The following is an 11,353-nucleotide window of genomic DNA, read 5'->3' on the forward strand; positions in this document are numbered from 1 at the left end:
GTATTTCAAGGCATGTGAAATTTAGTTGACTCAAGATTGGACTTATTTCAAAATTGTCGAATAAAAAATACTATTCCATTTTGAGTGAAGAAACCTTAAACATGTTTACATTGACAAAAATTTACAATTTTAGCTATTTTATAGTTTAAAGGTATATTTGGAGCGTATTTGTTGGACGTTGCCAACTATGAAGGTTACTAGTAAAGCATAACTAATAGTTATTTGTGGCATGAGTGATTGAATGATTTCAAATTGATCCTTGACGTTATACTTTCTGAGCGAAAAACTTGTAGAAATAAAGATCTCATTCAATCATCTCTTGTAACTTCATCTGCTTTGACTGATTACGAATTGGTTGATATTTACTTCCACCATAAATAGTTAAAAATGTTAATATATCTACTAAGATAACTTATCTGTTTATCTATATTTAACTATATACTTCGCTCTTAAATTATAAAGCACTTATTAGATTACCTCATATGTCGCAGGAGAAAGAAACAATAATACATTTTCTCTGTGAATGCCCAGCTCTAGCATCCAGAAGATATAGGTTCTTAGGAAAATACTTTTGTGATAGTTTATTAGACTGCTCAATGGTGAAGATGAAAGACCTATTAAATTACCTAAATTCAGTGGCATGGATTTAGTCTCTACTTTTCTATACTAGGGTTCTTGCGAGCAATGTGATAACAAAACGGCGAAAAATCGCTAATTGAGGTACATTTGAAGATATCTTATGACCTGCCACTACAACCAACCAACCAACCAACCTCATATGTCTTCTTCTTCTCTAACTATCCAATATACATTCGGATATTAATGGTCGCATTTAGGTTCGACAGGATAGGTTGAACCGGCTATCTAAAGCGATTCATTTAGTATCTTGACCTATTGTGTTAATGAGAGGTCTTGCAAAATGGATGTTCGCATTTATTTAATAGCAATTAATTTGTTATGTACTTAATTTTCTTATATAGTAAATCATTATTCTTTGTAATTTTTTATAGTAAATTGATTCTTAACGTCCGTTTTGACGAAAGAAACAACATTCTTTATATAAAATTTATATTAATGAACAAAAAATTAATTTTTATGGTTTTTAAGTAGCTAATTTATAAAATCCTTCAATTATTTTAAACATACTAAATGTGTTAACAGCTTTACTATTCATGTTACCTATGTTTCAAAAATTTAAGTTTATGGATATTCGCTCTTATTTTTAGTTCTACTTTTTATACTGTTAATGACTTCCAGGCTTGTTTTGGATTCACATCTCGCGCGTTAATAAAGGACCAACAAAAGTTTTGCTAGTAGAACACATAAAACATTAAAACAACACAAAGTATACAAAAGTTTTGACGCCGCCAAATAAAGCAAAATGAAAATTGCCTTTTGCAAAATAAAGTTTTAAGCGCAGATTTGCACAAATGAAAGACTGAAACCATAGCACCGAAAGTTGGCTAAAATTTTCCTTCTTTTGCCTTTATTTTTGGTTGTTGCTAATAAACATAGCAACATAGAAGCATTCTCTTCCATAGCAACATTTTAGCTTGACTATGAATAAATACTTCAACGCAAAGTTGGATCAATAAAGGCAAAAGACTTCGCAGTTTGCGGCACCATAAACTGCCAGGACTTGTGAAGTCAAGAAGTGAACAGCAAAATATTTTTATTCAAGAAAATACTTGATTTGCGCAATAAGGGAAGAAAAGCAATTATCTTAAATAGAAATGGTAAGTACTTGCCACAAAAGCATATAAAAACAAATAAATATTTTATTTACATTTATGCATTTTCATTTTCCAATTTTTCAATTAATGTAAAAAGCCACCAAAAAAGAAATTATCCAAAAAGGAAAAGGCACGCCTGGAGGCTGAACAAGCGGAATTATTGCGTATTGAAATGGAAAAGGAAAAGTAAGCACAGCTGGATTTTCAATTTTGCCAACTTTTAAAAATAAAACTTCCATTTTCCGTTTCGGATGAATGTGTTTGTAAACTTGTAGACTGAAGAAACTTGAAGAGGAAAGACAACGTAAACAAGTTGAATTGGAGCAGGCAAAACGTAGGCAACAACAGGAAATCCAAGAAAACAAGGAACGACGTAAACAGCTTAAGGATAGCATGAATTTCTTTAATGCCGTCCAGCAAAAAATCAATGGCATAAAAACAGAGGCCAATGCACAAAGTGATTGGGAAAAATATATGCGTTGCAATGGGTTGCCGAATGCAAACAGTCCGAGTGATCTACGGAAATATATACATCAGTGGCGTGCAGACATTGCGGAACGTAATCAACGTTCCCGAAATTGGCTATTACGTACAGATGAACGCACACTGCTAACACAGGATGCCAATATACCAGATCTGACAAGAGCTACTTTGCGAAGGAAACAGATTAATTTAGGTGATGTTTATGCGAAAAGAGTGCGAGAGGTTTTGGGGGTCAGTTTAGCTTTATATTTTTATATATGTATAAAATAATAAATATTTTTAGATATTGGAAGAGTTAGATGAAGCCTTGTTAGATAATTCAAAACCTGCTCATATACTAGCTGATTTATTGCAGCTAAAAACTGAAACACGTGCATTTGTAAAGGATCATTTGGATGAATTTACTTATAAGATAATGTCGCATATTGAACGTGATATGGAGTTTGTATAATAAAATATATTTGAAAAGTAATATTTCATTTCAATTTTCTCTTCTGCTTAGAATTGATCGTCCTGGTGTTTCAAAACATGATTACTCCTCTGATGTATTCAAATGCTTCTTTTGGACTTTCTCGAAGGATGCACAAATGTTTGTTAGAATTCAAAAAATGCAGAAAATGATTGCATCTAAGCATTTTTTCTTGCAGTTCTCTTAACCCTAAACCACGAGTTGGTGAACAACCTCAACATATTGAAATCAATTTTCCGATGATCGAAATGGAGATAACTCTACCGCCTGTGGTACAATTACAGTTGTCTGCACTTCGTGGAATTTGGTTAAATTTTGATCATTTGAGTGATTATTGCACAAGTTTTAATTTAAAAAAACGCAGACCAGAAACTTTTAGTAAGATCTATTTGCTTCATCATAATCCAAATAAATATAACAAATTTATTCAATATAGATATACTCTTACAAACGAAACGTGAATGGCATAAGCGCAAGGAAATACTTCAGGATATGTTAGACGAATGTACAAAGGAAACCACACTCACTTTAGATGCTATGGAAGGCATAGATTCGAAATCTTCACCACGCAAACAACGCAGCTTTGATATTGACAAAGTTTATGCTGAATATGAAGATAACCTAAATAAATGCAGAAAGCAAAGTATTGGACCTGCCGCATACAATTTATTAGAAACTGATGTCAATTTAAGAAAATATCGTATAATTGGTGGCGTTTATTGCATTGATTACTTAGATATACCCGGGCAAGATAAAAGACTAAACGCACGCTCCTTTATTCGTACAAGTACTGTTATCATTAAGTCTTATATGACAAATTGTTTCTAAACCTTTCTCATTTTAGTTATTTCACCTGATACTTTAACTCACAAAGACTTTTTTCAAACGTATAAGCCACCACCACCAGTGCAACCTGGTGTACGTCGCTTACCGGAAGAAATTGAAGCAGAGATGCGCATGATTGAAGCTGCTTTGGATAAACTGGCATTGGTCACATTACAGTAAGTCATTTTCCCAAATGATCCCATACATTTAACACTTTGACTTAACAGATTACCCGATTCTGTCATCTGGTTTGAACCACCCATTGCATGCCGTTGGGAAACTTATATTGATACACTCGAATCAGATCTTACCGAAGGCATAAAGCCACCCACAACCGCAACTCCAACAGACCATGCAACACCAATGTCAACATTTACCAATCCTAGTCCCATTAAATGTTCACCTCGCTTTCCATCAAAGCAACGTAAACGTAGCACACAAAAATCGCCCACAAGAGCAACGGTGCATGAAGTGACTGATTTTGATATGTTGAATATACCAAGTGACATCGATATTCATAGCCTTTTCAAGGATTTCGTAGTGCCACGCTTGCCATACGGTTTCAATGTACACTTAAATACAGGCATCGATTGTGTTACGCTTAAAAAGGATAATAGCAGACAACCCAAAGTTTTGTTTTTTGCTCGTCATCATTCTGTTGCTTCTTGTGGTAAGGACATAATAAAATCCACCGAACACAAGTCGACATATGACAGCATACATGGCATACGCATTAATGAAGAGTTTTTGGATTTCAATGAGCCGAGGGAATTGTTTCCGCGTTTCCAATTTGATAAAATGTTGAAGTTTAAGGATTTACCAATAAATCAAAAAGATATTTTAAGCTTAGAAAGACAAATGAGTGAAGAACAAAAAATACAGGAAACAGTAGTTGCTGGGAATGGAAATGGTCATATTAAAGTCAATAAAACTAATGGCCATCAAAATGGCAAAGTTAATGGCAATGGCAATGATCAGAAGAATGGTAATGGCAATGGTAGGTGTGTGGAAAATGGAAGAAAGACTGAAAGTGTGGTAAGCAGTTATAGTAAGAGTACCAGTAAGGCTAGTAGTGAATCTGAATATAGAAGATCATCGAAAGGAAGTGATAGTGAAAAGAAAGACAATCCAAAGGAAGTTAAGAAAACTTACATGTTTTCAGAGTTAATTGAGGTAAGTTATGCCATGCACGAATACCGAAAGTAACATCACACTACAATAAAAGTATGTCAGTTTTCTGATATTGTTATCATTGTCATTGCAATGATAATTAATATCAATGGGAATAGTATTAGCAACAACAATAGCAATAACCAGAGAAAGAAAAAGATAAAGAGAAGTGAAGAGAGATAAGGAAAGGGAGAGGGAAAGGGAGAGAGAAAGAAAGAGAGAGAGAAGAAAGAGAGACAGAGTAGAGAGAAAAAAAGAGAGAAAAGAAAGAGAGAGAGAGAAGAAAGAGAGAGAGAAGAAAGAGAGAGAGAAGAAAGAGAGAGAAGAAAGAGAGAGAAGAAAGAGAGAGAAGAAAGAGAGAGAAGAAAGAGAGAGAAGAAAGAGAGAGAAGAAAGAGAGAGAAGAAAGAGAGAGAAGAGAGAGAGAGAAGAAAGAAAAAAGCATTAGCGATAGCAATTGCAATGGCAATAGTATGTTTCATATTGTACCTCCATATTAATAAGTTAAACCTAATTAGGGGTTATAATATATGTGAATTCTTCCGATAATGAACAATTCCGATTTAAACAATTTGACTGGATTCGCAAAAATATCTTATCAGAAATATGTACAAATTAGCTATAAAACTGAATGACTATAATGCCTATTAATGGGTAATGAGAAGGCTAGGCCCTCAAAATGGTACTACAAAATCGTTTTCTCTTATTAAGAGTATATGTATACGACACATCCTTCACCGAATGGATTGCGGTAACTTAATTCATCATATTTTCGAATGTTTATTTTCATGCCCCCACATATGCCATAAAGATTGCTTTTGTGGTATATTTGGCTATTTATTTACAATATGTAATGAATAATATAAGCTGCTTTCACATATATAATAGATAGCAATTGCTATTAGTTGCAATACAAAAATAACTATATATAAATTGCGGTCCCAAATCTATGGAAATATTATTTATATCTATTCGTAATTAATTTAGAATAAGTGCTGGTAATAATTTTATTTCTTTATAGTACTTGTTATGCTACAAATTTTAAATTATATGATATTTTAAGTAAAATAAATTATATTCCAAAAAATATTTCCCACATTCTAACTTAAGTGAAAGACATTTTAAATTACCATATCAAAGTTAAAAAATCTTTACCGAACGCCCTCACTTGTAGCTAAAAATTCTGAACATTGCGCAATGCTTTGAACTGTGAAAATTACTTTTGCAATATAAAAATTAATGACATTCTTATCGTAAAAAATTTTACAAAAAATCGCATTAAAATTATCATATTTTCAAACACAATTGAACACTGTCATCTCTAATCAAAAGGACCTAGAACGCTTGTGTGAGTTGCAAAAACCGAAACAGGAGGAGGTACTTAATCAAATTTCAGAAAAGTTAACACCAACAACATCAACGGAAGGTTCACAGAAGGAAGGCGCTACAGCGGTGGCAGCAGCGGCTACAGAGGAAGAAGAGCTTGCAAAATCGTTCGAAGCAAATCTAATGCAACCCGCATTCTCCTATTTCACCGGCATCTCTTTTATACGCGATATGTTTGCAAAGAATGGCAATGAAAGTAAAGAGACCACAAAGGAAGCAGAGGATGATGAAAGTTCAGAATACGATGATGAAGATGATTATGATGAATATGTAGAGAATCCGAATGAAAATGGTAAAATTGTCGACAATTTGAATACGCTCGGTGATGGTAGTGGTAGTGGTGGCGGTGGCGGTGTTGCTGAAAATAGTGGGTCTGCGGGTGATGTACACGGTCTATTCAGTCACCATAGTCAAAGTGAAAGTGACAACAATGATGGGTAAGTGACAATTGTCAGTGAAATGTATAGATACATAAATACAAAAAACTTGCGGAGCATAGCATATATGTAAATGTATTCAAATGTTAGTTTTATTTAACGATAGTGGGGTTACCCAACACTGGAACTGTGTGTGAAAATGTGTGGATATATAAGTGCAATTGTGCAAAGAAAATACCAACACTTGTGGCAATTGGAGAGGAGCAAAGCGTTGTAAAAATAGAAAGTAATTGTGAGTTGCTTTGTAATTTACGACTTGCAAACTGTTTTCAATTGCCAACAATTGAATTTTTTCTTTCCACTTTTCCTTTTATATATTATTTTTCGTTTTATTACTTTCTTTCTTTTATTTCTTATGATATTTTTATTTCTATTATTAGTGCATTTGATTTGATTTTGATTTTTTTGTGATTTTATATCAATGGAAGGAGAACGAACAAATTTCATTTCATTTTATTGAATTTCTCTAACATCCTTTTTTGATGTATTTTCATTTTTATTTATTTATTTTTTTTTTTTTGAAGAAAATAAGTGCATATATATAATTGAATTATATATCACAGTTATTTTAAATAGAAAATATCTGCAATATTTTATGCTCTATCCTCGTTGATAGCATTTCATATAAATAACGCATTTTATTGAGTCTTCATATGCGATTGCTCTTGCCAGTGTAGTTTGCATGCATCATATTTACAAATAATTTATATTTATCAATATATTGTTATATTATATATGTATATATGGCTTTTATTTATTGCTTCTGTTTAACATTGGTTTGCTTTTACTGGTTCCACTTACAGCAAAAAATCGAAAATATCAAATATCATCGCATTGACAAAAGGCAAATGGAGTACGCGTGACGTACATGATACCAAATTCAATGAAGATAAGCTCTCGATACAGTTTCGTACTGGACGTTTAGGTAGGTCATTTCAGTGTAAAGTACTATATATACTTTTTCACAGGCATGGCAAACTAATAGGGCATGGCAAACTAATAGGGCATGGGCATCTCTTCGAAATGACTTAGGTGTTAGTAAATTATAATAAATTAAATACTTAATTAAAATTTAATTAAATATTTAATAAGGAAAAATTAAAGAAATGGATTTGTTTATGAGAATGTTAATAATATAAATGGGAACCAATTTAAAATTTAGAAAAAACCAAAATTTTGACAGAAATACTTTTAATAGACATAGTAAAAAACCAAAAAATATTCAATATCATTAAAATTTATGTTCCAATTTATGATCAATAAATAATTTTAGAATTAATATTTTTTCTCGATTAATTAACTTATTGTCGACAATAGTCTGCTCTATGTAACTTTATGAAATACAACTGCTATCTTCGCATTTTCCAAATGCCCTTTTGACTTTATGACAAAATCTGATTGGGACACGTAGCTTTAGGTTTGACATGCCTGTTAAAGGAATCTCTTTGCCATCGCATCTCTATCATCTCTATCAATTTTCAACAGAATTGCTTTTCATTTGTACCATACGTAGTGTTGTTGTTGATATTGTTTGTTGATTTTGTTTGCAATTTTATTTATTTATTCGTTGCGAATAATTGTCAACTTGAGTTACAGCATTTGTCAATCTATACTTACTTAATTGTTTATTTGCTGTCACAACTTGTGAATTTGGACGACGTCATGATATCCGCAACTGCTGTCCTCAACGGTATTGATTTCAATATTAAATTGAATCGAATGGAATTGCAAAATGCAAAATGCAAGGCATTTTCGGTTTTGCATTGAATCGATACAGCAACATGCCATACCAGGCATGGGAAATCAAACCAGATTTTAAAAAGTAAGTTATTTAAATGAAAATATAAATTAAATTAAAATAACAAAAAATATTTATTCGATTAGTAAATAAAATATATCAATTATAATGAATTTTTAATTAAATATATGTTGATCTTTGCCACATATAATAAACAAATTAAAGTTAATTTAATAAAATTTAGAAAATCTATTATTCATATATGCCAATTAAAAAAACATTAGTTAAATATATAAAATAGGTTTAAATAAAATTAAAATCAATTCGCAACATTAAGCAGTAAATATAATTATTTATGTACCATGAAATATACTGCATAAATTATGTTTATTTTTTTATTTAAATAAAATTGAATTCCATATTATCGAGGTTCATAAAATTAACAAATAAAAATACAATAATTTTTTTAAAATTTACACCTTTTTATTATGCCGAGCATAATGTGGAAATTGGTTACCGCAAAACAATTCCCAACTTTCAGTGCTGGTATTTCAATTAAACAATACAATTCCGCAACAAAATGGCGCATATTTTTACGGCCGCCATAAAATTAACACACACATACACACATACATACGTATATACATACACAATTGTTATATATACAAGCAATAACAATACAAATTCACATATATATGCATATGACGATTTGCACATATATACACATATTTGCACATATTTGTACATATTTACACATATTTGTACATATTTGCACATATTTACACATTTACATATTTGCAGTTAAAAACCCACATTGCATAAACCATAATCTCATATTATAAATTCAACGCTTTTGTTACCTCGCAGCCCCGGTTCGGTGCTCTTCAGCTTTACCGCATCTATTGTTAGCCTTGATATGTCCATTACATCCGCAGGATATTGCATGAACAATTTTCAGGGTGGCACAACTGACGCTATAAATGATATGATTGGCAAGACACTTTCGTTAGCCGATTTAAAAGCAACACTAATCTCATCAGCTGTGGACATATTTCCAGATGAGGATGCATTCTGTTATACAGAAGGTTCCTGCGAAAAAAACTACGTCATGGAAATGCATTTATATGTCTGCATGTCCACATTGGCATTATCGCATAATTTCAGTTGGTCCAGATGGAATTTGTTAGCCGGAAGTCGTACGGCCGTTTTATTATTACGTGAATTAATCGAGAATAGAAAAGTGGTAAGACAGGAAGTAGTTAATATAGAGCAAAATTACTTCTCACGTTCTAATTGCTTTTTGGGTAATAAAATACTTTTCTTTTCACTTATTAGAATTAATTCTTAAAATTGATTTTATTCAAACTAGAAACTAAAATTTTTTGTATTAGTTTTAATATGTGCAGTTGTTGCAGTTTACGTGAGCTGACTGATAATTTACTACAAAATAAAACTATAACATGGCGATAATTTCTTTCAAAATTTCTTTCCATAATTTATATCTCAAAAAGTTGGCTTTACAAAAGCATTTGCTTATGAAAATATTGTCAGAGAGATTTATTTGTGTGCGGACACAAAGTATCAGTGACAGTTACACAGTATAGTGTTAGCTTTACAGTGTATCTGTGTAATCACTTATAACTTTAAATGAGACATGGGGTGTAACTATTTTGCTACAGAAAGCAAAAAACCAGTCGATATTATGATCTTCGCCAGATGAACTTATGTCAAAAAAGCTGACGATAGTTCAATTAGCGAAAAAGGTTATGGCTGCTGTTATATATGATATATATGATGTTACTATGATTGAAATCTATAAAATGACCAAAGCAATATCAGGACGATATTATGTGACGATTTGAGATTGGTTAAATTATAAATGAAGAAACCATGATTTTATTTTATAATGATTACTATAATGATATTCTATTTAATCATTAGTATATAGATTAGTCTAATAGAAATAGTTTGAAATCTTGTGGTTAAGGTAAATATGGTACCAGCTTCTCTAAGAAATAATTAAATTTTATTTAATTTACTACGAGCATGAAGAACCTACTCATCATGTAAACTAATAAGAACTTACGCTTGTAAAATAATGTTTTTTTATTTTTTTAGAGATAAAAAATTAGTTTGGAGATTTTGGAGAGACGTGTCTGCTACCACATCCACTTTATTCACCAGATTTCAATTAAATTCTATTATCTGGACTAATCTAGATTTATCTTGTGGTGTAAAATAAAACTTTATTATTTTTCTTTCTTTTTAAGAAAAGCTACTACCACATTCATTTCATTCACCAGATCTCAATTTATTTCCAATTTTAATAATACCTATAGTTTATTGGATATTTCAATTGATATCTAACATAGTCGTTCGTTCTAATAAATAGTTGGAGCATTTTAAAGAGATTTACTTTTCAGTGAATGAAAAAAATTAGATATCGTGACAACTATAAAACTGAAAATGAATAGTGTGAATAAAAAATATTCTTCTATCCATAATTCTATTCATACACTGCACTTATCATCAACTTATCAAGCAGTCCTCGTATAATATAAAATTTTCTTGGCAAAAAACAATTTTATTTATACTTTTTTATTTTTTTTTTACTTTAATTTGGATTTATATTTTAATTTTTCTTAAAAAAAAAATGTTAAAAACAGCTATAAATGAACTACATATGTTTTTACACCGTTTATTATTATTATTAAAAAGTTTTAGCTAAACATCTCCTTTAAATAGTAATTTTGTCGATAAATTTCTTATGCAGGAATATAATTTATACTGCTTTTGTTTTTTTATTATTTAAAGCCACCCACCTACAACCATTTATCAAGATTTAATACTCTACATTTATCTCTTTCCCTTAGCCTAATCATTCGACGCTTTTGGTAACACCGCTTAAGACGGCCATAATCGATTGCACTGAAGTCTCTGCAAGTTTTAATGCAACTGGCATTCCGGGCATGGAGTATTATGCAGATTTATATCAACTTTCGCAAGTGCACGCTCTACCCAGCAGCCTCGAAAAGCAGCGTACAATGGATCCCGTATTGCGTGATAATGTTGCACGCATATTAATGGCCATAAGACCTCTGAGCTTCTGTTAG

The 11,353-nt window shown here is 31.4% G+C and overlaps 1 protein-coding gene across 1 annotated transcript; it reads left to right on the plus strand.

Moving 5' to 3' along the window:
- The first annotated feature begins 919 nt into the window (after positions 1–919).
- LOC119666914 (dynein intermediate chain CFAP94, axonemal) lies at positions 920–11,353 on the plus strand. The gene is made up of 14 exons (XM_038076194.1): positions 920–925; positions 1,831–1,919; positions 2,009–2,447; positions 2,500–2,657; positions 2,719–2,805; positions 2,864–3,063; positions 3,122–3,472; positions 3,530–3,686; positions 3,738–4,683; positions 6,012–6,502; positions 7,306–7,427; positions 8,249–8,324; positions 9,108–9,483; positions 11,114–11,353. The coding sequence occupies exons 1-14, from the start codon at positions 920–922 to the stop codon at positions 11,351–11,353; spliced, it is 3,738 nt and encodes a 1,245-aa protein (XP_037932122.1).

This window comes from Teleopsis dalmanni, chromosome 1 (genome assembly GCF_002237135.1).
Source record: "Teleopsis dalmanni isolate 2A chromosome 1, ASM223713v2, whole genome shotgun sequence".
In the NCBI taxonomy this organism is placed as follows: Eukaryota; Metazoa; Arthropoda; class Insecta; order Diptera; family Diopsidae; genus Teleopsis; species Teleopsis dalmanni.

Excerpts from the sequence above, each read along its gene's own strand:
- LOC119666914 (XM_038076194.1), top strand. Across the intron at positions 3,064-3,121 it reads ACGCAGACCAGAAACTTTTA|ATATACTCTTACAAACGAAA; the intron begins GTAAGATCTATT and ends TATTCAATATAG. Across the intron at positions 3,473-3,529 it reads ACGCTCCTTTATTCGTACAA|TTATTTCACCTGATACTTTA; the intron begins GTACTGTTATCA and ends TTCTCATTTTAG.